Raw genomic sequence first — 27,304 nt, 5'->3', positions numbered from 1 at the left:
GAATATCTCTTGGGTCAGTTGGGGTCAGCTGTCCCAGCTGTGTCTCCTCCTAACTCCTTGAGCACCTGCAGCCTGCTTGCTGGTGGGATGATGTGAGAAGCAGAAAAGACATTGACTCTGTGTAAGCACTGCTCATAGTTAGCACAAATTCAAAATGCAGCCCCATCCTAGCTACTGAGAAGAAAATAAACTCTACCCCAGCCTAAACCAGCACAATGGATGCAGTTTCATGTTTTCTTTTAAGGCATTTTTCTTTGGTATTCACAGAGAGAATACTTACTGTGCTGGGCTTCAAGTTTCAATGTTAAACTATCCTAAAATTATTGTTGGTTTAACAGCAGCATAAAAAAAATAACTAAACAGAAAAAAATGTCAGTATGAAAATGCATACACCTCTGCTCTCGTGACTAGAATTAGGATGAATGTTTTCCTCAAATCTTACAATTACAAGAAAACAAAACCCCACAACAATTATATCAGGGAAAGTTTTGCTACTAGATTCAACATGGCTTCTCAAATGTAAATAAAAACAAGGGTGAGAACAAAACTGTGTTGACTACCTTGCTGCTGGATGTAGCTGACAAAGTTTTTACAATATAAAAAGATATCTGATTCAAATATGTAAACCAGTTCAGCTCACTTGCAATGGGATGGATCCTGCATTTCCATCTGGTGCAGACTTCAAGAGGTTGGGTTTTTTTTCCCTGAAATTAGAAATTGAGATCAGGCTGCCTGCACTCTCTAGTCAGTCTTGCACAAGCAAACAGAATGAGAATTACTCAGTCAGATTGCTCCTTCCTGCCCTGTGTAACATACAGACATAAAGCAGTTACCACATGCCAGGAAGAAAATGGTATTTTGGGATTCCTGTAGCATTGATTATCATAGAATTACAGAGTCATTTAGGTTGGAAAAGACTTTTAAGATCATCGGATCCAACCACTAACCCAGCACTGAAAAGTCCAGCACTAAATCATGCTCCCAAGCACCACATCTACACGTCTTTTAAACACCTCCAGGGATGGTGACTCAACCGCTTCCCTGGGCAGCCTGTTCCAGTGATTGACAACCCTCGCGGTGAAGAAATTTTTCCTACTATACAACCTAAACCCCCACTGATACAACTTGAGACTGTTTTCCCTTGTCCTGTCGCTTGTTAGCTGGGAGAAGAAGCCAGCCCCCACATTACTACAACCTCCTTTCAGGTAGCTGTATAGAGCCATAAGGTCTCCCCTCAGCCTCCTTTTTTCCAGGCTGAACAACCCCAGTTACCACAGCTGCTCCTCATAAGACCTGTGTTTCAGATCCTTTACCATCTTCATTGCTCTTCTCTGGACATGCAATAAGACCCTGCCATACTTTTTACAGGATTTCAGCAAGCACATTTTGGCTGAACCAAAGGATATCTCAGATTCCATCTAGCAAACAACTTCACACCCCCAGGACAAAGGTGAAGCATACCCAGCACAGGGCAGATTAGGGTCAGTGAGAATCACAGCCACTACAGATTTACTGATTATAACCCAAAAAACCAAGACCTTTAAAACATTCAGTCATTGTATGCTATCTCTTCACAGAAGTGCTGCAATCACTGTATACATTAAATTTAAAGCTGCTACTGTTTTCTTTTAATGCTGATTGCTGAAGAATGAATTTGTATACAAGCATAAAATCAGACCAATAAAACTTTTAATCTGGTTCTAACCTAATATATTTGGAGTTTTTAAAAAATGGTTACGGCAGAAGGCCCCACTTTTTTGTCTCTTATGCTGGATTTGCAACAGGGCAAATAATTTATAAAAAAATGTAAATAATATATCCATAAACTGAAATTAAAGAGAAAAGCTTGATCATTAATTAATACTTGTTACTGATGTACTGAAATGAAAAGAAGCCTTTGATGCAAAATATATTTCTGCAACAGGAATTTTTATTTCTGATGTATGGACCACCATGGTCAATTGAAAGATTACCAGTAATTTCAGTAGAATCGCAAAATGGAATGGAATGGAATAGAATAGAATCATTTAGGTTTGAAAAGACCTTTAAGATCACCTAGTCCAATCGTAAGCCTAACTTTGCCGAGCCCACCAAGTAGTTGCAAAGCAAACTTTTTGTAAAGCCCCTCTCATTATACCAGTCACTGCCATTCCTGTGCTCCTTCACAGAAAGGTCTCGGTCAGATAGGACAGGCAGTAAGTTTAGAATGAGGTGAAGTAAGAATGAAGAAAGATTTACCTTCGTGGTTTGTCATTCGAGTCTATATTATAAGGTGCTTAAAAAAGACTTGTCAGCTGTAATAGATCTTTAGGAACCTTAACACAGATAAATTATAAGATTATCTGCAGTGCAACATTACTGTGAAGTACACACCATGTATTTAACACACTGTCTGCAATATGACTCCATAGGGAAAGAGTATGATCATCAAATGCAAAGGAATTGACATCGCTTAGGAGATTTTAATGCCTTTTTAAAATTTCATGAAGAAACTACATTTGTGGGGTTGGGTAGTTTGTTTTTTTTTCCCTGGTTTAGGGGGAATGAAGAAATATCAAGAAACTGAATTCTGTTACTATCATGTTTTAAGTCAATCAAACACTTAAAGCTAGTGGGAGCTCATTTGAGCATAATTACTCATATTGATACAGGTTTGTACATGAGGTCAACATTTCTAAGCATTCTGCATCTTTACTAAATACCTGGCATTAAAATGCATTTTTAAGCCATACACAATTAGGTGAAACATAAGTGCGAGTAATTAGTAAATAACACATGACTCCCGGAGTAACTCCTGTATTGTTTTCTTCCCTGTGCTTCAGGTTTCCTAAGTTTCAGATTCAAAAAAAGGCAAAAATTCAAAACCCAGCTTCAAGCCTCACTTAATTTTGAAGGAAAACTGTTATTTGAGTACAGCTTTTTTCAAAACTGGGCTCCAGTCCAAGTTTGCTTGTAAATCTTGTAAAGCTTGCAGGCTGAACGTGAGTTGTGTATCACAGATCTGAGTCTTCTGATGAGTGCCACATAGGGGAGCCCCTGCTGAGCTCCATTTTCAAGCCTTGGCTGGTCCTTAAGACCTCAACCAGCTTGTTTGGAGCTAACCTGTGTATTTCTTCTCCATGCTGGAGTCACACATAGAGAACTTTTTTTTCCTTAATCCCTGAGTTTCAGTGAGCTTCACAGGCATTCAGTTGCATTCACTAAGTAGCATTCACTACATGGTAGTACAGGACTACTTTGCAGATAGTTTCTTTATACAATTGTAAACAGCACGATAGATTTGATACTTCAAATATTGCCCTATTAAAACTGAGACAAAGGGAAAACAGCATTATTTTCTCTAGCATACTTTTCATATTTCAGCTGTTGTTACAGTGTATTAGTACTGATACAACAGTCACAGTCTGGACCTTACAGTACTAGGTGGGGTGCCAATCCACCCTGGCATTGCATCGTTGCATCGCTAGCCATGTGTTATTGCTGTTGCAATCATTAGTAGTAAAAATTATTGCCCTTAGGAGCAATATAAAGGATGGATGCAGCATCAGAAATGTAGGCTTACAGAAGAGTACACTAATGATGAAAGAAACATCACTGTATAACACTATATTTTTCTATTTGTTAGTTTATGTTATGTTTTGATCTCTTTGTTTTCTGGATGTTATACTGAAACAGTACGTCTGGGGAAGAGTGGTTTTGATTGTTCCCACCTACTGAAGCTGTTTTCCATTGGGTTTTGCACAGTCATTTGAACATTTTCTTGTGCATCCTTTTCTGCCTGCCCACTTCCACAGGAGAGCACCTTTTCCTAAGCCCACAGTTTGGTGAGCAATGTCTGGGCTCTAGAAGAAGCACAGCTGGGAACTGAACACTACCACCTCCCTGCTGAGCAGAGATGACTTGGGTGAATGCTGGATTCTTCAGGTAAGGAAGCAGCCAGACAAAGTATTTCCACCCTTCATTCTGAGAGGATATTGTCAGACTGTTAATCCATCCCTGGGCTGTAGGTGTTTTGGGGCACAACTAACAGAACATCTAGTCTGTGGAATTTATCAGAGTTCAGGCATGAACTTCTGCTGATCTTCAGAGTCCTAGCAAGGACCAAAACCAGTGGGGTTTGTTTTTGAATATTCATGTTCATAATCAAATTGATACTGGACAGTGATACCCTTAAACATTATGGGTCCCCAAGAGCAAGTACATGCCTTAAATTACACTTTAAGAAGTAAATCTCTCATGGCCTTGTACAACCTGAATGACTCCATATTTCCAGCCTCTTTGTGCATTTCTCCAGACATTTACTCCACTCCCTAGTGTTTTCTCTCCACCCTATATCTCTTTGCTATACATCATGTGTGAAGCAGGACTTCTGTCTCCCATAACCCATGACTATCCAGTTACCCACTGTACCCTCTCCTCCCCCTCTATTCTGCCTTGGTTAGGCTGCATCTGGAATATTGCATCCAGTTCTGGGCCCCTCAGTTCAAGGACAGGGAACTGCTTGAAAGAGTCCAGCGCAGAGCCACAAAGATGATTAAGGGAGTGGAACACCTCCCTTATAAGGAGAGGCTGAAGGAGTTGGGTCTCTTCAGCTTGGAGGAGACTGAGGGGTGACCTCATCAGTGTTTGCAAATATGTAACGGGTGGGTGTCAGGATGATGGAGCTAGGCTTTTTTCAGTGATATCCAGTGATAGGACAAGGGGCAATGGGTGTAAACTGGAGCATAGAAGGTTCCACGTTAACATCAGGAAGAACTTCTTTACTGTGAGAGTGACAGAGCACTGGAACAGGTTGCCCGGGGGGGGGTTGTGGAGTCTCCCACATTGGAGATATTCAAGGCCCGCCTGGACAAGTTCCTGTGTGATGTACTCCAGGTTACCCTGCTCTTGCAGGGGGGTTGGACCAGATGATCTCTTGAGGTCCCTTCCAACCCTTGGGATTCTGTGATTCTGTGAAAGCAGAGGTGGTCAGAGGAGCAGTTGTAGAAACATAGAATAGAATCATAGAGTAGTCTGGGTTGGAAGGGACCTTCAATGGCCATCCAGTCCAACCCCCCTGCAGTAAGCCGGGATATCGTTAACTAGATCAGGTTGCCCAGAATCACATCCAGGCTGCCGTTGTTTGTCTCCAGGGATGCTGCATCCACCACCTCTCTGGGCAACTTGTGCTGGTGTTACCACCCTCACTGTAAAGAATTTCTTCCTCATACCCAACCTGAATCTCCCCTATTTTAGTTTAAAACAATTACCCCTTGTCTTATCACAACAGGTCCTGATAAAATGTCTCTCCCATCTCTCTTACAGGTCCCTTTGAAAAGCTGCAATAAGGTCTCCACAGAGTCTTCTCACTTACAGGCTGTACAATGCCAGCTCTCAGCCCTTCCTCATAGGAGAGGAACTCCATCCCCCCTCTGATAATTCTTGTGGCCCTCCTCTGGCCCGTCTCCAACAGGTCCATGTCTTCCCTGTGCTGAGGACCCCAGAGCTGGATGCAGTACTCCAGGTGGGTCTCATGAGAGCAGAGTAGAGGGGGAGAATCACCTTCTTGGAGGTGCTGGCGATGCTCCTTTGGATGCAGCCCAAGATATGGTTGTCTTAGTACCTGAAGTGTTGCACTTGCTGTGGCCAAACCATAAAGCCTATGAAGACCTACAAAAGCGGGGCTGTGGATAGCCTTCAGCCTGTTTGATTTTGCAGGCAGCAGTATCATTTTAGAAATTGCTATTTTGGACTTGCATTCAAACCCTTAATCCTACATACCTATAGGTAGGTGGATAGGTGAAGACAACTGGGAGCTCTTCCCACTAGCTCCAAACTGCCAGCTCCAATCCAGAAACAATGTAGATGAGTGACTGCATGCTGTACAGATTGCAACTGAAATATCACGCTGGCTTTGAGCCGGAGCAATGTGAACACTCCATTGTTCATTTGTGGATATCAGCTTTGGTCCTTTTGCCACCTTTAAAATAGAGATGAGCACTTTTTTGGTTTATAGAAATTGTTGCGAGTTAATGTATTCAAGATGATGTGATCCTTAAATACAAAGGATGTGAAAAACCAGGAATACTGGGTCAGCTTTTTCATTTTCACCTGTTGGACTAATTAAATATATTAGAATATCATTATAATTACATAATTATATGTAATTAAATAAATAAAAATGTACAAGCATATGAAAAGAAAGCAAGCCAAACGAAAATAGCAACCCATTTATACTATATCTAAGAAACACAGAATTGTCACTGAACTTTTGACTGCTTTAGTGAATAAGCTAAGAGATCTTTCCCGGGATTACTTTCCCCATTATAGTTGCCACAGAGACTGGTGAACACGGGTAAAGTAACGGACGAGACGGAATTTGTCCTCTCAGGGGAACCTGAAATTACTGTCTATGTTAAGAGGAGCGGCTGGGCCGGGGTGAAGCCTGCGGACTCCCCGCCGTGGCCGCAGGGACCCGCTTACCACGAGCGGCGCCGGGAACGGGACGCGGCGAAGGACAGCTCTGGTCCGCGGGGCGGCTCCGCGCCGGGCTCGCCCCTGCGCGCTGGGGAGCGCTGCTACAGTCAGCGGCGAACGAGCTATATCTATCTATGCATGTGTTTGAAAGCGCAGCCCCGGCTGGTGGCACACGGGCTGTGTGAGGCTGTGCTTAAATGGGAGGAGGAGGAGGGAGGGCGAAGAATTAAAACAAGGCACGAAGCGGGTTTAAAAATAGCGTCCGGGCGGCGGGAGGTGAGGCACGCAGCCCGCGGCGGGCGGAGCAGGGCGGGCGCGGCTCCCGCGGGGGCCCTGCCCGGCCCGGGAGTTCCTCGGCTGCCTTGTAAGGAGCGCGGCAGCGACAGCGCCCGGCGCCCTCCCCTGCTCCCCGCCCCGACGCTCCGCAGCTGCCGGCAGGGAAAGAAGGACCCGGGAGCAGATCTGCCCGTCTCCAACTCTCTCCTTCTTTCCTCTTCTTTCAGGAGCCCCCACCCCGCTTTGCCTCTCTCTCCTCCTCCTCCTGCTCTGCAATCAGGGGAATAAATCAGGGAAGGACACACATGCACACAGAGTGAGCGGGGATCTGTTACAAAAGTAGCGCTGATGGCGGCGGATTAGATGAAGCTGGAGCTGCTGCTGGAGTAGCAGAGAGTAGAGTATCTCTCCGTCTCTCTCTTCTTCCCCTCTCCACCCACAGATCTCCATCGTTTCTCCTCCTCCTTCCCACCCTCGGCCGTGATCCCGCTTCTCCACACATCTCTGGGCTGCGCCTCCTGCGAAGGGGGCGGGTGGGGGGAGCGGAGGAGGCTTTAAAAAACAACAGCCCCCCCCCCACCCGCCACCACCACACCACACACGATAATTGAATTTATTCTTATTGCCGTCTCGCCGACTTTGGGGAAGGGGGATCGATCTTCGATCAGGAAGATGGCTGCTGGCTGGCTGCTGGTTTTTAGCCTGACACTTTTCCAGTCCTTGGTGATGAACCACTCTTCGGAGGGACCTTTCCCCTCTGCCACCACGTAAGTCCCAAGGGGTGCAGGACGGGGGTACTGGCGGGAGGCAGGGCCGGGGCTGCGCCGAGAGGAGCGCGGCCCCGGCCACAATACAAAGGGAAATAAATAAAGTCAGTCTGGGCGGTGAGGCAGAACTGCAGGATTTCGGCTGTTTTCAGTCGGGGAAGAGTCACGGTAGTTGGGGGTGCCGGGAGGAGGGGAGCGTGCCCCGGTCACAGCCGACGGTGGGACTTGTGACATGAAGGCTTCGCCTTGGAGCCCCGAACCCGAGCACATCCCGGTGCTAAATACAGCCGGCAGCTCTGCCGCGCTGAGAGGAAAGTTTCGAGTTACACAGAGCCCGCCCCCTCCTCCCACAACGGTTATTTCAGCCTGGCTGGAGTTCTGGCACTATTGAAAAAATATTTAAAATCTGAAACTTTCAAGATTATATGAAAATCCGCTCAAAAAGCAGGTTTTCTGGCTTGTGAATCAGGCAGAGGTGAAGGCTCGGAGTTGAGAGCCGGTGCCTCGGCTCCCCCATGCCTGGCCGCGGTCCAGCGCACCCGGGAGGGTGTTGGCAGCCGCGGGGTATGTTTTGTGCCCGGGGCTGTGGGGGGTGCGGGATGGTGCCCACGCCTGTGCCACACCGAAGAGGTTCAGCATCCTTAAAGCAACACGGCAGAAGAACCGCTTTCCTGAGGGCTGGCCTTGCAAATCGTTACTTCTCAAAACCCGCCGTTACGGGAGCTGAGGGATGCTTTCGGTGCGAGCTGCTTTGTGTTTTGCATGGCCGTGAGATAGAGATCTTTAAACCACTGCATGCTTAGCAGAATGGAAGTGCTTTCCAGATCACATAATGAAAGCGTGCAAAAAGAGAAAGTCAGGAAAAAGCTTCCATCATACTGGAGATTCGCCTACAGATCGGGGGGAAAAAAGATCCACAGCAAAACACTGTGGATAGGGTTTCCTTCCCTTTTCTTTTTTACCTTATTATTTTTATATTATTTTTTGTTGTTTGGAAGCACTTACCTTAGTCCCTGAATCCGGGTTAAAGCCACCACTAGGTAACTTTTAAGTGGGTGTCTCACTTTAATGCATTTTACATAAGAAAAACAGTGCTAATGGTAGCCTTCCCTATTGTTTAACGCTGGGTAGAATTTATTGCCCTCGTTCACGCGGTGCAGAAGGATGAGTTTACAGCAATTACCAGCAATGCATTTTCACCAATTAGTACTGCTGGTAGGTTGTTATAATTGGATTCAGTTCTGAGTATCGGTGCCATTATGAGAGACTCAAAGGGATACTCGCACTGTTAGGTGAAAGAAAGGAATACAAAGATTAGTATAAAATAACCACTTAATGTCTTCTAAGTTAAATAAATATAGCCTTTCATTGGAGGGAAAACTGTCTTTTAAAATACTCTATAAAGATGTGTCACATAGAACCAAGAGTGGCAAAATGTGTAAGTCAGTGCTCTTCTTGTGTTCGAGCTCCTCTATTTACTGTTTCTTAATGAGCTGATAAGTTATCGTACACAAGTAATTAAAAATTATCTTCTAAATAGATTTTTCTAGTTTTGAAGGAGAAAGACATAGGGAACCTAGTGAGATTAAAAGAATACTGTATAAAAAGGGTATTGTATCATTTCAGATAGAAATCTAGATCACTTTTTAACATAACATTATGTGATATTTCTTTAAAATTGTTTTTGTCCTCCTCTCTATGTTTGCTGATTTCGTTCAGAATTTACCTTCACTGCCAGTCATGATAACAGAAATTGTCAACAGGGAAATATATAACTTTAATTATAACTATACCTATGATTAAGTAATTCAGAATATGATATTAGTCCGCAGCATTTCCATGTTCTACACAATTCACTTGCTGTTGGCTTTCTTTTTTCTCATTATCCCATTGAAACACTGTAGAAACAATCTATAGCACCTGTGCATCCTTCACAGTAATGTTTCCCCTTTGAAATTAAATCAAAGAGCAAAGATGCTTTAGTTCATTTAGAAGACAGCACAACAGGTTGATGCAGGGAGAGCTGCTCTGCAAACAGTAGTGATGTAACAGGTGAAAGGGAAAACATTTTGGGTTTCTTTATTAAGACTTGACAGCGGTGTTTTTCCCACTGTAGATTACAAATGGGGAAGAACAAGAAGTGACGCAAATGCCATTAATATGAAAGATTTAATATTTTATGGATATTAAAAATAGGAAAAAACACAGGAGAAGAATATAAAGGAAAAAAGGGACATTAATAATTAAAAAACCAAAGGTTTGCTGTTATTATGTTCATAGCTACCTGCTCTCTCTCCATTATTTTCAGTCTCCTTTCCTATTAGCTAAAAAGTTGGTCTGAGGAAGCAGCATTTCCCAGCTGTTGTCTGAACAATGTGCGTAATCTGGACTGTATAGTTCATGATTTCATTAACAGCTCATTATTATACAGTCTCTTTCCCTTCAGTCATCTGTTCCTTCTGCATCCATATATAGTTTAACATGTGCTTTTACTAAAGCATTCAGAAGTCCTGATCATCAGTAGTATGCAAGTATGAAACATTCTTAGCAGAAAAAAAATGATGAAAGTTTAAGCAATGCCTGTTTGATAGAATCCCAGTCACTTGATTAATTTTCCTTCTCTGACAAGGCAAAAAGGCTCTGATATATTTACCCAGGAACCCAAGAGAATTTAAAGGGAAGGGTTGTGCTGGATGAAATGGGAGCCTTAATTTTTCATTGTGAATCTGAGCAGGTGGCATAATTGCATTTGTTGCTTCCTGTGTTGGAGTATTTCACTGCAAATATTGAAGGCTTTTTTTTTTTTTTAAATGAACTATTAAGTATAGCAGTAATTATGTTTTGATCTTTAGCTATGAGGCTTAGCTACCAGTTGGTACATATTTGGTTTCATTAAAGCATATCATTTTCATTGTATCATGTATTAGGGACGTATTATATGTTGGTACAGGATATCATGCTCTTACTTTTAATGTAGCAACTCCAAGGACTTCAATTATATATGCAGCACAGTAGATATTTTGCACTTATATGAGAATATTGTATATAGTACTCCTGTCACTATAACCACACTACTGCTAACACAGTACACTAAGCGCTTCCTTCTCTGTAGCCATATATGTCTTTATTATTTACATCTACACAGGCTTGAGGAAAAAAGATACTATTCAGTAAATGCAGTTTGTTTTGTGATAAAGGTTGCACGGAACTCACTTTATTTCTATTCTTTTATCTATACTGCATCAAACAGGTAGTCTTGAGTTTAAAAATATGTTGTAATTCTAAAGTATGATTTTGACACAGTATGTCTTGCTAGTTATGATTTTTACTGATAGCAATATATGATATAAAGATACATCTGCTGCTTTCTGATGATAAACATGTGTGTGCTGATGAAAAAAGAAGCAGCAAACAACAAAGCAAAGCACATATTTTAATTTGGATAAACCTACAGATGAAGCCTTTCAATACCAGTGGGACTGTTGCTGTAATTGCATCATTCTGGATATAGCTTAATGTCTTTTTTTCTTTTCTCTAATTTCCCTCCCCCACTCTTCTATCCTTTTGTCCTTTTTTTTTCCCCCTCAGTCACCTGTTCTGTATGTAAATATTAAACTATACATTATATTCAAGCCAGATCTGTTACTAAAATAAATGGTGTAAAATGTCTGCAGATAAAAATAATATACAAAAGATAAAAATAATATACATATAAAAACATATATATATATGTATGCAGGCAGGAAATTTTTAGAGGAGACGCTGTGTATTCTCATTTTTCATTTGCATGAATCATTCTTACTGTTTTGGTGTCATTAGGACAGCTCAGGGAAGTCTGTATGAGTCATGTGAATTAGAGCTTGCACAACTGGGACATTCGTATTTTTGGTTTCCGCACATGGAATGAACAAGTGTAGATCTTGCTGAGAAGTAGCTGGGTTTGGTACACAATATCACTCTATATAGATTCAGTGACCAAATATAGATGGGGGATACGTATGATGTGTTCTGTTCATCTATTTCTATTGTTAGACTTGGGGATTTTGACACATGTACATGCAATCTCATTTTTAGCACAAAGTCTGTGAAAGAAAAATGCCAATTTTAGTGTGGATGTTCATTAGAAAATGATGTTAATTTGAAAATTGTATTTAAATTAAATAAATATATTTAGAAATCAGTATTAGGAAAAAAAAATAATATCAGAAGTCTATCATCTCCATATGAATTGGAAAGAAAGCCAAAGATGTAATTTACTTAGAATCAGGGAAGTGCAGTATCACCTCTTAGTGTTTTCTCAGCAGCACATGTCTGGATGCTGAGCTTTATGCAAGATCAGTAAACCCACCGGTATTTTAAAAAGCATCTCTCCAATCCATTCTTCTAGTAGAAACATACTTAAAGATAAGTGTGAAGCAGCTTGTTGATTGGTGTTGGTTTCTTTTCGTGTCTCTGTACGTGTGGTGGTGATAAACTCAAATTTGTGGTTCCACAAAGCATTTTTCTGTTTCGCATAGTTTATCATGTAAATTGTGAATGTGATATTTTTTTCTTATTTCCTTCTCAGAAATTTATGCCGGGGCTTCAAAATTAGCAAAACCTATAGATTTACATTTTATTAAGTGTGAAAATTCAGCTTAGAATTTCAAAGTAGATACTGATCATAAGAGATGAAATTTCACTGAAATAAATAAGCATTGTAGAGGTTCTTGCCATCTTTCATTTTGCAGTGATGCTATTTTCAGAACTGCATTGCTCATACCCTGCAAAATGATTTTATCCAAGAATTCAGCTGCTAGAAAGAGAGCTGGAGCTTGGCAGCACATTAGTCTGAAATGTATTCATTGTTAAATAGAAGGCCTGTTGTACAGATCTTAAAAATATTTATCTAGCAGAGCATTTTAAATTGATGGAAGCATGGTCAAATTATTATTACTTTAATCTTTAGTAACAAAGAAACAAATCAGACTGCAGTCGCCTGCTGATAATTGTGATCTGACATGCTCATGCCTTTATTCTTTCTTCTGTGAGAACCCTTTACCCAAGGTAGTGTAATCTTCTGGACCAATGTTTGACTTAAGCCCCCGCGAGATAGGGGTTACGGTTTAGGATTGTTTTAGTAGTTTAAGAAAGAAATTATTTATTCACATTATTGTTGACCATATTTGAAACAGAATTGAGCCTCATACTGTTTTGTACTTCTTTGCAGTGCATGCAGTATATGAGCTTTTGATCCCTGTATGCTTGGGATGCATGTTGTTTAGAGCACTTACCAAGACCTTAGTGACAACAATGGACACTATGGACAGCAGAAAATGTTGTTTTCTAGTGCCTTGTTAAAATATCTTCTTTAACAGAAGAAAAGATTTGCCAGAACACAACACTGGAATCAAACTTTTGGACCATAGCTGTGATTTGGGAAAACCAGATGCCGTACTTTATCATGTCTTCTACAAATGCCTAATCAGACTACTTGATAGAAAGAATGACAGCTTAGTGTCCTTGGTGTCCTGGTAAAACATATTTAGCGCCTTGAAAGTACACAGAACTTAAGAAGTACAAACTAATAACTGCATTTCTGCACCCTCTTTTGGACAGCACCTTTGTGTTGTGTCTTAGATCACTCTTAGCTCATTCTTGCATCAGCGTTTTCATACCATCTGCAGCTGCTGCAAGACAGGTATCAATGAATAGTTACATGATTTGAATTTGAAATTGCAGCTCTGCTTTATTTCTCTTCTTGCATCTATTAAATAGCCTGATCCCACTTAATTTTTCTCAAACATGTATTGGGCAGTGCTTTGTTCTGCAGCATCGGACCAAGAGCTGGATTTTGTATCATTTATGTCAATCAGTCCTTACTACATCAAATTTGTCATTGCTACTACAAAGTGTTGTGATTCTTCTTTCCCTCCTGATTCCCAATAATAAAAGAGAACTGGAATCACTATTATTTGTAGAATGTGATTTCTGTGTCAAGCAGTAAGTATTGTGTAATGCATACAGTAGCAATGCAGGAGTGGCTCACGCTTAGGGTGCAAATCACTCTCAAATGCATTTATACTTCAATAATGGGTTGGATATTTGCAATTTAGGGCCAGGCTGTGCTGCTTCTACCCTGAAATTAAAAAGTCCTGTTCATGTTCTCTGAAAAAGAATATTCAGGAAAGGGTGAAGATTTTAAAAATATGCCTCAGCACTTTTTAATAGCTAAAAATTAATGGCATATGCCTGAAGCTGCTCAGCTCAAGAGGGATTTGTCTTTTCCTCCTCTAGTACTTTCCAAACTCTTTTTTGACCTACTCTACTTCTAAGCAAACTCAAGTGTTTCACACCTTCCTTCCTCCCAGACTTAATAAGTTTTCAGGGTGAAATGTAAAATAGACTCCCTCTTTCACAAGCACACTGTGATGAGAATATGGCTCCCCATTTGGTAATGTTACACTACTGATGTTAGGGAAAGGACCGTGGGTTTTTGCTTCTGTCCCTCCTTACAACACTTTTATCTGTGCACCAGCAGCAAATCGATGACAAAGAGCTGAATTTCTATTCCTTGTATAATCTTTGCTATTTATTTACTAAGATTCTAACAAGTTTCCGAAAAAGATTGACATTATTTTGCATCAACAAATCAGCAAGCTTTTGCAGTTAATTACAGTAATTCAAAATCAGACTTTTTTTAATCTGAAGTAGGCCTGAAATACCCATGGAATCGGAATGTGAAGTATGATTCTATGATTCTATGATAATATTGTTGACTGTTATAAAATAATGTTTTATTGGATTTTCACCCTCTTTTTAAATTATATTCTCGCTCCCTCTCTTTTCAGAGTCAGTCAGGACAAGAACTGTAGTCTGACTTTGTAGCAGATCTTCTATGTAGTGACTTAAGCATTTTTCATTTTTGAAATCTCCTGTTTCTCTAGAGCCTTGAATCTTAAGCCAGGGATGCAGAGAGAAGGGAATTTCTTTAAAGAGCATGTCTTGTAGATCATATGGGCTGAGAATAATTTTTGGTACAGCAATTATCTTTAACATAGACATATATATTGGAGCAGTGGTCCTTTTTTCAGCCCTCAGTTGAAGTCTACGAGCAAAGACTTTGAAATTTATCCATTATAGTAAGTTCTGATTCACTTCTGGTCTGATTTGCAAAGTAAATGAGAAAGCAAAGGAGTTGCTGAGTGCACAGTCTAGTTTTTGTAACAGTTGGATAACAAATTGCATTACTTTTATTTAAAGGAGAAAAATTAAACTCAGTTCATCAAAACAATTTTCTAGCCCAAGTGCTCCTGCTTCCCTTCTGCAGCTCCCCACTAGACTGGTCCAAAACCTTAAAATGTTTCCCTGCAAGATAATCTCTCTCTCCCATATCTTTACCAGGATTTTTATTGTATTTTGCTAAGCACAGACTAAACCTTTTAAGTAGGCATAAAGATAGAGCTATTCAAGTTCTCTGGGTAAGGGTGTCAGGACTAAAGCCTACATTAAGGCATGGTATTTTTCTCAATCGTCCCTTTAAATACTGTGCTGCTTTTTTTTTTTTTTTGTGCACTAAGGTTGTCTTAAACAAACCAGTGAAAAGGAAATTTTCTTTGCTCCTGCATAGAGTAGAAATTTGTCACACCATTCTTGATGGGAGGAAACTGATTCACAGCAAAATGTTTTGAGTCTGAGCTAGAAGAATTGTATTTGTCAGTACTGCAGGAAGGAGGAGAGTAATGAAAAACAGATGACTAGATGTATGAATTACAAAGTTAGGGGTTTTTACTATTCCTTCCCCTGTTCTTATGGATGAATATTTTGGTCCTGCATATGTATATCCAATATCCCATTAGACTAATCAACATGCAGAGAGATAAGTTCACCAGTCAATTAAGAGGGAGGTTTTGATTTGATACTCTGATGTGGACTGGTAGGAAAAATGGTTCGTTTTGCATATTGCTGAAAGAACTCTCCTGGTTCCCCAGTGTGAATTTGAATATCTGGTACAGATCTTGTGGATCCTAAATATAGCCCTACACTTGGAGGGAATACACTTTACTTGGGGAGTGCTCTACCCTATGAGATATGTTGATATCCTGTTTTGTCAGTTTAATCCAGAAGTATGGTGGCTTCTCACACAGACATTAATGCATATGTTGCCTTTTTGGAGTATATGGCTGATTTCTTTTAGTATGTTGAATTAGAATAAAATGTAATACATAGTATACTATTCTTCAGTAAGTATTTAGAATAATTCCTGCAGAGGTTATTGAATGTCCATATTTCCCGTTAGCTTCATATGCAATTTTATTCTTTTTATATATGGATGTAATAAGTTTACTAGATTTTATTTCAAAGACAGGTTAAAGTGGAGGGACACACTTGTAGGTGAGAGAAGATGGAAATTGAGTGGAGTGAGCAATGAGCTTTCTTGCAGCATCATCTTCTGTGTAAAGTTACCCTTAGGATGGTTAGCTCTGTGTGTATTTCCTAATGCAGCTAAGTATTTCTTGACCTGAGACTTTTCTCATAAGTTAATTCAGTGGCACTTGAAAGAAAGAAAGAAAGAAAAAAGAAAAAGAATACAAATAAAATAAATAATGGGCTTTTTTAAATTTACTTTTATTTAATCAGAAATATTCTGATTTTGTTTAGTATGATGTCCCTTGTGAATTGTGTGTATCTTGTCTGAGTTCATTATTGTTATATGTCTTTCTATTATTATCTGCTTCCCTTTATCTGCCTTACGTTATTTCTTAAGTTTGGAACCTTACATTTCCACACTATTTTCTGTCAGTAAAGTAGGAAACTGCAGTATTTTACCATTTAGTCAGGCAAGGGTTTATTGTCAAGATTAATTTGTTAGCTAATGCCTCTAAAGCCGTCTGTAGTTGATAAGTGTTGTTAAGCTGTTAATCCTTGTTTATTAAGATGTGCCTTTGCTTTATTCCCCCTTTACCTCAGAAACTTGCATGACCAAACCTTTCCTGGATGGGTAATGTGTCTGGTTTACCTGGTTCTCAAAGGTTTGGGTTTTTTTCAGTAGAATCTCTGTAGAAAAGGTGCCATCATATCTGCTTCTTTTGGTAACTTGAGATCTGGGGAGCTAGAAGTTAATCCCCACGAGCTGTACTTCTTGGATGTACACAGATTGAAAAACATAAGCTTGACAACATTTTTAGAAACTAACAGGAGTCAGCAAAAATCTGCAGACAGTATTACGAACAGAAGCCAGCGTATCTGACTCATGCCAATGCTGCACACCAGTTGCACGCCTTCACCACACTGCAAATGGTTGTTCTCAATGACTGGAATCAGTTGGAGCTGTAGATGCCCAATTTATCTGAAATTTGTACTGTATTTGTACTTTTTAATTAAAACGGAGACAATAGGTGGGTACAATACTAGTCAAGGGTTTATGTCACTTGAGTGGTTTTCATTAACCTGACCTATTCGCTTTTTTCGCAACCCTGGCTACAGCTCATTTTGTTCCTTCTGTTCCCATTGACACCCCAATTGTCATCTTGCTTCAATAAATGTGTTGTATATTGTAAGGTGTCCTGTTTCCGTAAGAAAAATGATCATAGAAGTACATAATTAATGCTATTTAGGTGGTTTGGCATCAACTTATTTCCAGTTTTGGACTAGTAGCATGCTTAAGATGATTAGTAGCAATCACTGATTACCTGAGAGTCACTGAGATTTTAAGCAGAAGTAACATAGTTTTCCTTGCAATTATTTTGACTTGCCACAGACAGTAACAATGAAGCATAGCCCTTACAGTTTGGGTTTTTTTGTTATTTAGCAAGGTACTTTTCTTGCCTTAGCATCTTCTTGGGTTAGATTTTTATTTGTTGTGAATTATTTAGATTATGTGGGTAGAGATATAACCTGGAAGAGGATCACTAATATGTACAGGACCATGTCTTAAGGAGATCTGCTGTACTGCACACGTGGGGAATAGCTATGTTGTAACTGAAAGCAGAACCTGGTTTTTATAGTCACTTTTTGACTGTTTAGAAATACACAAAGGATTAATTGGTTTGTTGCATGACTATGTCTCAGGATGTACGCTAAATGTCTTTGGAAATGATTAGGTACCCAATTTCATCCTTCTTTGCACCAGTGTCATTTCAGCAAAATGAGTATCGGTCCTGTATCATTTAAATCCTGAGTGCAAGGATGAATCCACATGAAATAATTTCTGATTAAACACAAGCAGGTTCTATCATAATGGAATGAGTCATCACTGCCAAGGCCTGATTGTAAAAATTATATAAAATAAAATGGAAGACATGATTGTATTAGGCTGTACAAAGGGGAATAGTAAGATATCACAAAGAAACCATGCATGATACCAGATGTCTTCCCTTTAAATGATAAGCTCTAATGCCACTTCATTGTCTGTGTCCCACTGAGCAAGTACCCATGTAAAAAAGAACCACTTAATGTGCAGGAAGGCACTGAAAAATGAGGAACAAACCCAATTTTCTACAGGTATGGGATTGTAGGGAAGAAACAGTTTTCTTTTCAAAATACTGCAACATTTGATAATGCACAAGATAACTGTAACTGGCTTTTGCAGATTTACTTTTTTGTGTTTTCTTTTCTCTTTCTTTTTTTTTTTTTTTTCCTTAAATAATTAGTTGTAGAGTTCAATGCTACAATTTGGAATTGTAGGAATGATAAAGTCATTTATTTCAACCCCTCATTACGCACAACCGAATAATTCATTCATCTGGTATGGAATCTTGATTTTTCAGGTAATTAAGTTTAAAACCAGCAAGAAATTTGCAGACAAACTTTATTATTATTATTTTTTTTCCCTTTCCAATGAAGCTGGGTTTACTCTAAACATTATGTTAGTTCGCTATGTGGACATGAGGTGACATTCTGATAAGATAGCTGCTTTGGTATCAGAGAAGTACTCAGCCAGTATCTTTAATCATCTGTGATGTAAATGTTCCTAGTATTCTTCCACTCTACAAAATTAGGATTAAAGCACCCATCACTTCCTTGTGTGAATGGTGAGAGGTAAGATTAACAAATGGATGTAAAGAATATTGTAGGGGATGCGTAGAACAACACTTTGCTTGCAGATATTTTGCTGATAGTGATTTTTCCTTTCATAAATCCATTTACTTATAGAATAAAACACTTCTTTGGCCTGCTAGGTAGTTTTGAGTTATTTTTGTAGATATTCTTGCTTCTACAAACACTTTATGTATTCAGTAGTGATGCTTTCAGTTTCGCAAGCACAACGTTCTTGTCACAAATATTTGTGATAACATAGTTTGTTCCACATGTCTACTTACCTGGGGCTTTATTTCTTTTTAGTGAATAGTATCTTACAATTGTCCCATTACTCTTCACGGGAATAATCTCTTTATGGAATAAAGTACTGATCAGTCTTTAAAACAACCCTAAGTTAAAAGTAAGTTATCCAATTGTAAAGCTAAACAATTGAAAACTAGAAAATGCAAGATATTAAAATTGCCTTATGGCCTTAAATTATTTTCCTTATCCATCTTCATTGTGATCTTGTCTTCAGTTACAAAAATCAGCCATTATTTTTTTCTCCTGGAAATGTGTTTCATTGAAGAGACAAAATAGATACACAAGGCCAGAATTATGCTTACTTGTACTTACATATTAAAATGTAGGTGAATTCTTGTTTTGGTTATTTGGCTTTACAGCTTTTATGATTTTGACTTAATAAGAGGGGTTTTCTATAATTACTCAAAATGTAAGACTAACATGACAGGTGGAGATTGTAGATAACTTTGGTAAAACTGCAAAGGACGTACCTTGTCTCTGGCAATGAAAACTTACTAATAACTTCCACTACATGGGGAGATTGCAGAAGCATCTGACTCTAGGAATCATAAGTAAGGTATTAGCTAAAAGTTACTCTTTGAACCCAAAAGCTATGGCAAAGATACCTTCCGAAAGTACATGTTTTTGAGATATGTTTGGATGTTTCCTATTGCTTGGATATCGTTTCACTGCGGAAAGAGAAATCGCTGGCTGATCTTTTGGTTTTTGTGATGTATGACTTTAGTAAATGGTGCAGCCCTTCACTGTGCAGGGGTTATTTCCTAGCTGGGATTTTTCATTAAAATTATCAAACAGGAAGTGTAAGTGGTATACCACAGAAAAACCGACATTCTAGTTAGCTATATAACTAGGAACTCATGCTTCTTGTGTGTCTAGGTCTTTATTTAATCATGTGATTTTAGGAGCAGTCATATTCTAATGGGAAAGATTTTACCAATACCTGAAATTTTACATTACTGGTGTATCAGATCCAAATGTCATATAGTGACACTTAATGACATGTATTTGGATAGAACTTATTCAAGACTTTTTAATAGCCTAATAGATAACCTGCAAACTGGGGATCATCTGCAAGATGACTCATTCAAAAGCTGCTTAAAATAAAGTAGTTCTTCATGACTTAAGGAAACATCCCTAAAAATCTGCAAAGTAATAAAATAAACCTTTTTTTTCTTTTTAATTTTCAGTACCGTGAGGGTATTCAAGGTCCTTAAGCAAATACATGATAGGCAAACATAGACTGTGTGAGATGCACAGCTTTGTGAAATTCTTGTTCTAATTCAACAGTAATACAGATTGATTCCAGTTTGTGGTTTGTTACTATATGATTTAACAGGGACACACACCCTCCATGCAACATTTCTTTCACGTGGGAAAATTGGATAATGAGCTAATGAAGGTTTTCTTGGCTGCTAATGCTGTCCATTTTCAGAGTGGAGCAATTACACAATCTTTTTCACACTCGGTGTCTATCTAAATAAAATCAATGCAAAAATAAGGGCTATTTACAGTGAAGTATTGTTATTTTACATTGTATGTGTAGTTCTCTGAGAGTCTGAAATGATGCTGAAATGACACAGTAAAAAAGAATCTCAGAAGCTTTAAAACCAGTAGTTTAATGCCCACCTGATTTTTCTCTAAACTGAAGTAATTCACCACTATTTGTCTGCCTCCATACAAATGTAATACCTTATCACTGCTATGCTTAGTTTTTAGGAGAAATGCTCATCCTATGCATCTCAAAACTAGACATGGTCTGAATTCGCATGGTTTCAGTTTTAAGTTAGGGCTTGATTAAAGATTTCAAGCTATTTATTTACAAAAATAAAAGAGGATTTTGAAGGTCTGGTTTTGTCTGCTCTTACCCAGTTTTCTCTTTGATCTGTGAATTCTTCTAAAGGCCATAGAGAATTGCTTGGACAGTGCTTTCAAAATGTAATACTTTGTGTCAGTGCTGATTTTTGCTATCTGCTCTTCTGCTTTTTTTTTTTTTTTTTTTGCTTTCTGTTATTCCTGCTTTTATTCTGCTATCCAAGCAGAGTAAAAGTCTGAATACAAATTGCAATTAGAATTATGGTAAAGATGAATGCCTGTTTAGGCTATCAGCTGCTTCACAGACTTTAACCTACAAATTAAGGTAAGGAAAATTCAGATTAAATATGCACAATGCCTTGATAGTCCAATCAAGCAGCTTGTGGATTCATCCTCAAAAATGTTTTGTGGTGCTTATGAACTGTTAAACTTCTGAATTTGTGTTGAAGAGAAATCTGAAGGAGCAAAAGCTGTCTCCTCTGTTATTTGGGAGCTGGATAGTACTTTTCCCATCGCTTATTTTCTTTCCGGCTCTTACATTATTAAAAAAGAAAAAAACCAACCCAAATCAAAACCCAAAACATAAAAGCTTTCAATTTCTGAGTTAACGTAAAAGGTAGAAGTACGGAATGGTGTCATAATGATTCTCAGTATAACACTTCTGCTTTCGACTTTGACTTCCAGATTTTGCGATCAAGTACTGCATTAGCTAGTTCATCTGAAGGAATTATCTCTAAATGGCTCTGATACAACATGTTCCCTGGAAACATTCAAGGTCAGGTTGTACCGAGCTCTGAGCAACCTGATCTAGTTGAAGATGTCCCTGCTCAATGCAGAGGGGTCAGACAAGATGACCTTTAAAGCTTCCTTCCAACTCCAGCTACACTGTGATTATAAGATTCTCTATTTCTTACTTGATTTTTGAAAACTTCTTTCAGTAGAAGTTTTGTGGGTACTTTTAAAGGCTTCTCTATATGACATCTTTGCCAACCCATTCCAAAAATGTACTGTGATGATGAGTTATGTCCACTTTTGTCTTAGGTCACATATTTTAATGAAATTAAGCTTAGCCTTTGTATGTATCATGGGACAAAATAATGCTAAAACTGCATGGAAACAATCTGTTGTCCCCAATTTTTGTGTGGTGATAGAAGAATTTTAAAGTCTTATGAAATCATGTACGGAAAGGAATCAATCACATCATTTGTTATCTCTGATACATTCCTGCATATAATTTCTAATATGGCTGAATTTATTGTATACAATTAAATTTAACATGTGAATGATGCCGTCTCTCAGACCAGGTCACTGAGTGTTTCTCTTTAAGCACCTCAAACATCAGCTGTACATGCATTGTATATGTGTGTTTCTATTCTTACTAGCACAGTACTTAGGAGCTGCAGTCAAGAAACAAACCCTGTGTTATTATGGATTCTGTATAACAGAAGCTTATGAGGCAGAGGTATTTACACAGAAAGTTTGGTGTGGAAACAGCATCCCTACTAATAATAAAGCAATATAGTTTATGTCTCCCAGGGGATTTCTCTGGTAATACCTGTAGGGGAACAAATAATGTATACTAATGTGTGTACACCTCTAACATGATGCAAGGCAGCCAGATCACTTTCTATATTTTTCTTCTCCCGTATGTTCATTGCTTTTATCAATGTAAACAGACATACCTGCAATGCAGGCAGACAACAAATGGTTTTATGGTTCAGTACCCAAGAGAATGGCATAACCTCTGCCATAGGTGACACTGTTAGTGATAGATACGACAGAAAAACAGTTTTCTCAATACTTATTAAAAGGTTCTTAGTCTTTTGTAAATGGATATTGCTACCCTCTATGACTGCATGAAACCTCATAGATCTCTTTTAACATTCTTATCCTCCAGCTGCTTTTGCATGTGAGTATTTCTGGACATTCCAGTTTAGTACAAATAGCAAACAAAATATTTATAGGACTGGGCACAGATAGTTTATTATAGGAATTGTGGCATTAATGTATTTACGATACATCTAGTATGGTCCCTTTCTGTCCTCAGACTCTGATCATTTGAAGAGACTTAAATTTCTGTACCTGAGCTTCAGTGAGTTTTTAACAGATGTTCAGGCTGTCATCTTTGTATGAATATACTGGAGTTGCATTGGTTTTGATGGGAGTAGCCTGTGATATGTTTGAACTGTTGGTACACGCTTTGCCTTATTTCTGTGTGCTAGCATTGTTATTGATACTATACAGCGGCATTGTACTCCCTCATTACCATGGGGTATGGTAATAACCAGTAGGATATTCTGTAACTGCAGAATTACAAATGACTGAATATTAATCTACACAGCATCCAAAGAAAAAAGCACTAAGCTCTTCAAAAATATAAACTATACTTCAAAAGTAAATTCATAAACTGCTAGTAACTGTGTGACGTTAGGCGTATTGCATGGTGATCTTTGCCTTAGCTAGCCAGTTTGAACTGTGGAAATCATAGTGTCTTGCTCTGGATCTGATTTCCATCAAATATTGAATCATTTAATCCTTTGTCATTTAATCTATGGAGGAAATGCATAGATTTAGGTTTCAAAATTTATGCTGACATCAGTAAAACTCTACAGTATTCTTAGAGGGTAAAAGTTATTTCTGTGACATGAAGATACGCAGAACTACTGTATGCATGTGTTGATCATATATGGATTTCCTCTGTGTGCCTTTAGTTCTTTATTGAGCTGAATGTAAATTCATTATCTTCCATATTCATTCGCCTCTTCTCTCTGTATAATTGAAGTTAATTTCGACATAAGCTTTAGTTATATAAACTCAGCAGATGAGCTAAGTATAACTACTTACTAGTGGTTAAAACTAGTAGTGGTAGGCAAATAGGGTTACTTTTAAGAAGATTCAGAGGTCTTTGTGAAGTTGCTGTCTGTGCTGTGTGCTGTCCAAATGAAAGCATCTGATATTTATAAGTATTTAACATCTTTCATCAGGACATTTTTTCTCATCTGAACATTTTCTCTCACCCAAACATGGACATCATTAATTTTTAACAAATAAGTATGCATTTCATCTGCTATTGATTGGGGAAAAAATGACCTTTTTTGTTTGCTTTCTGAGAAACTAATAGTTACTGAAACTTAAATAAAGATTGGCCAGTAATAGGTATCTTTTGTGGAACGCTGGGGAATATTTAAAGGCCATTTGGTTTCCTTTTCTGAAGAAGAATGCAGGGAATCTGGTGGTGAATCAGATATTGTTTAAAGGTTACTTGGATTGTTATGATATGAGTCAGGGAAGGCGGATTGAAATTCATCTTCTTTGTTTAGGAATTGCCATGTGGCATTTAGAAAGGGGTATGTGTGTAAATTTAAATAGCATAATGTTCCCTACTTCCCCAGCAGAGCTATTTCTTTATCCCTTATCTGTATAAACCCCAACATTTCTGCTTACTGGGAGATCAGAATTTGAAAGGAGTGGTGCACCTCAGGTGAAGGAAGGCAGCATCCGTGTACTGGAAGCAAGCTCCTGTTACAGCTGGGTGCCCTTCCATTTGAAACACAGTGTTGTTATGCTATATAAAACAAAGAAGGGAATCTGAAGCCTTTACAATAGGATTGTTTTATTAATTGCTTGCACAGTGTTATTTAAAGAAACCTACATGATTTTCCTTTTGTTATGTTCACATATGTATCTACAAATCATCCGCACAGAAAGAAGTGCTGTCAGATTAGCAAACGGAGAGCAGCCTGCATTCAGGCAGGTGCCAATCAAAGCCAGAAAACCCACTTCCAGTGACATTGTTGAGCACAGGGATGAATATTCACTGGACTTCACTTTAGAATGAAAATGCTGCCTCAAAGGCCTTGTGCTTTCAGCCGAGGAGCGGCAGGGAAAGGGATCCACCTGAGGAGCACAGGTTTGACACAGTTGGACCAGATCCAGCTTTGAATATCGCTGAGGCTTCCTGCGGGAAGCCAGAGTCGCTGATAACTAATGAGGTCCATACCGTGTTTGGAGTGCTCGCTGACAGCATGTCACAAAGCAGAGGGATAATATAAATAATAAGATTTTTGCTCTGTTTTCTTTATCGTTCTTTGTGACTTTTATTTTTAGCTCCTTGCTACAAGAGATGGGTCTCTGGATCGCTTGCTCTAGTGCACACACTTTCTTTTTTACTGCCTGTCTCTCTCTGTCTCTTGACAGGTGTAAAGGAGGATCCTAAATATAGAAGCCACCCATCATTTGGTTCCAGCAATCAGCAAGCACTGATTTAGCATTTCTGTTAACCAGCTAAGCTCCAGAAGGGTGTTTCTTTGTTGAATTACAACCGTTCTTTAAAATTATTAGCAAATCAGGTTATCTGTAGCTTGCAGAATACCGTAAGCAAGAATGTCTCCGGAATGACAGTTGTCAGGAATGGCTTTTGTAGTGGAAAGGAGAGAAAAATGCTTTTTAAAGAGCTCCCATATTTTAGCAGTTTAGTTAACGCTGCAATACCTCATTGGGGAAAACACTGACACTAGGTATATGTACAGTCTCTGTTTTTTAGATGCAGGAACACACTTTCAGACATAAATAACTGTACACTTCCCTATGACTTTTTCCTCAAGAGAAAAGGCTTAACTGCAAGTGTACTGATTAGCTAGGGTTTGCCTTGCTACACACAGAAATTAGGCATGTGGTGAGAAATGGAGTTGTCCTGGTACTGCTTGTTTGTAGTGCTCAATAAAAGTAATTTTAACAGAGAGCAGTTTATCTCATTATGTACCTTTATTTACGCTTCTGTGGAGGTCAGGACAGGACTTATTCTTAAACATTAATTGGCCAAATATAATGTAGTACTATTGCAAAAAGTGCTAGTTGGAATATTTGGAAAAAAACAAGAGCTGTATCACTACATTAAAGACAGCTTACACATTTTCTGTTAAGCTGTAGGCGGGCGTCTCAAATTCTTTCTCTTCCTTGTTGTCAGTTGCCATTAATATTCATGGAAATTTTTTACAGTCTACAGAAAAGAGCAGGAGATCCTAAAATACAGTATTAAGTTATGAGAAGTGAGTTGCTTGTGATGAAGAACCTGTTTGATACTGGTTTGCTTTGATTTTTATGTTTTATGATTGTAATACACTTCTAGGATATTAAACACTGTGTTAAACAGAAGAACACAAGTGGAGTTGGTGCCTTTATGTGGCTTAGAAAGGCAGTAGTACTTTTCTCATGGTAGTTGTAGTGGTTACATGTGGTCTGTCTGGTTGTGAAAATTTCTGTAGCAAAATATAGCATGGGTTTGTTATGCTTATGTAAGGGTTTATTTCTGGTAACTTGTTGTCCCTATACTAAGCCATGAGAAACAACCTGTTCCCCTATTTCTTTTTTCACTGCTTTATAAATTGGTGTCATCTATTGCAAGCTGCTGCCCAAGGTCTGGGATGTCTGCTTTGGAGGTTGATGGAGGGTGATCCAGACCCTCAGAAAGAAGTCAGGGGGCTGCTAGGTAACATAGTAGGACTAGCCTTGAGAAAAGTAAAAGGTTTACGGCAGACCTTTCCAAGAAAAGGCTGTTTTCTCAGGTTTGGGACAAGAAATACTGGGCTAGATCTAACTTTTTTGACACAGGTGGCCTCAGACTTTTTATGTGAAAATCCAGAATACATCTATTGCACCTTCTAGGTGGAAGCTACTTTACATTTCACATATCAGAACTTAAACCCACTGAAGCCCAGCAGTTCTGATTAAGGGCTTGAGGTTTTGGTCTGAAGAGAAACTGAGTATTTATTCTTCAGTGTGAACTTGTGATCTGATGGTGAATTATGAAGGGAGCAAACCAAAATTGCTATAAGCTCATAGTGAGCTGCTTGAGCATAGCTTTAGCTGCAACCAATGGCTACTATGGTAGGTAAACATATTTTTTCTGAGGTAGGAGACACCAGGTTGGAAGGCATAACTGCTTGTTTAAAAATGCTTGTGTATTTAGTAATTAATCTATTACCTTCTCAGCTCTCCAAACTTATTTTTTGCTGTAGCACTGTTTTTTTTCTAGCTGGCTAGAGACCTGACTAGATTCTGTCTGCCTTTGGCATATCATTTGCTGAATACAGGGGGAAGAGCATTTCTGCTGAATTTATTTCACCAGCTGTATGTTAGACAGAAGAGGTGGCAGTCTCCTCTCAGGAGCATTGTCCTTTAGTCACAACATATGGGAAGGATGCTGTCTATGTGCTTCTTGTTCTGCCTTTGTCCAAGACAGAATCCATGTACTCTGCTTTCACGTTTGTATTTTCATAGTCTAGATTCTAAATAGAATAAAATCTTGGGTCAGATGATTTTTCCGTCAACTTCCACAGATGCTAAATGAGGCCCATGTCAGGATTATATGAAAATATTTCAAATTTTATATCTTAAATCATAAAGTTACATGAAGCCAAAAATTGTGTTTGTTCAGGAAAATTCACACTAAAGTTCATAGTAAAACTGCTCTTAGCAAAAGATAAGAAAAAATGCATTTGGATTGTGAGGGTCAGGAAACTTCATTCTTAATAAAAACCTTTTCTTGTCTATATGCCTAACTGTCGATCTTTTGATCCATCTATCTATGTATTTACTGGGATGAAGTTGGGGATAAGAAATAGTGCGTGTAACTGGATTAAGGATGTAAGAAGGTTACTAAAAGGATGTAA

The 27,304-nt window shown here is 38.9% G+C and overlaps 1 protein-coding gene across 1 annotated transcript in view; it reads left to right on the top strand.

Moving 5' to 3' along the window:
• Window positions 1–6,822: 6,822 nt before the first annotated feature.
• The window catches only part of LOC133211659 (voltage-dependent calcium channel subunit alpha-2/delta-1-like), a gene marked incomplete at its 3' end in the record, with an annotated part of 188,770 nt that continues 168,288 nt past the window's right edge, over window positions 6,823–27,304 (top strand). The window contains exon 1 of the mRNA XM_061352222.1: window positions 6,823–7,499. Coding sequence (XP_061208206.1) covers window positions 7,405–7,499 — 95 coding nt within the window. The remainder of the gene's footprint in view (window positions 7,500–27,304) is intronic.

Source organism: Neopsephotus bourkii, unplaced genomic scaffold (genome assembly GCF_033783945.1).
Source record: "Neopsephotus bourkii isolate Nb327-2 ecotype Australia unplaced genomic scaffold, CSIRO-AGI_Nbou_v1 NB_638, whole genome shotgun sequence".
Taxonomy (NCBI): domain Eukaryota; kingdom Metazoa; phylum Chordata; class Aves; order Psittaciformes; family Psittacidae; genus Neopsephotus; species Neopsephotus bourkii.
Note: the sequence above shows the minus strand (reverse complement) of the source record. Positions and strands in the feature narration are given on the sequence as shown.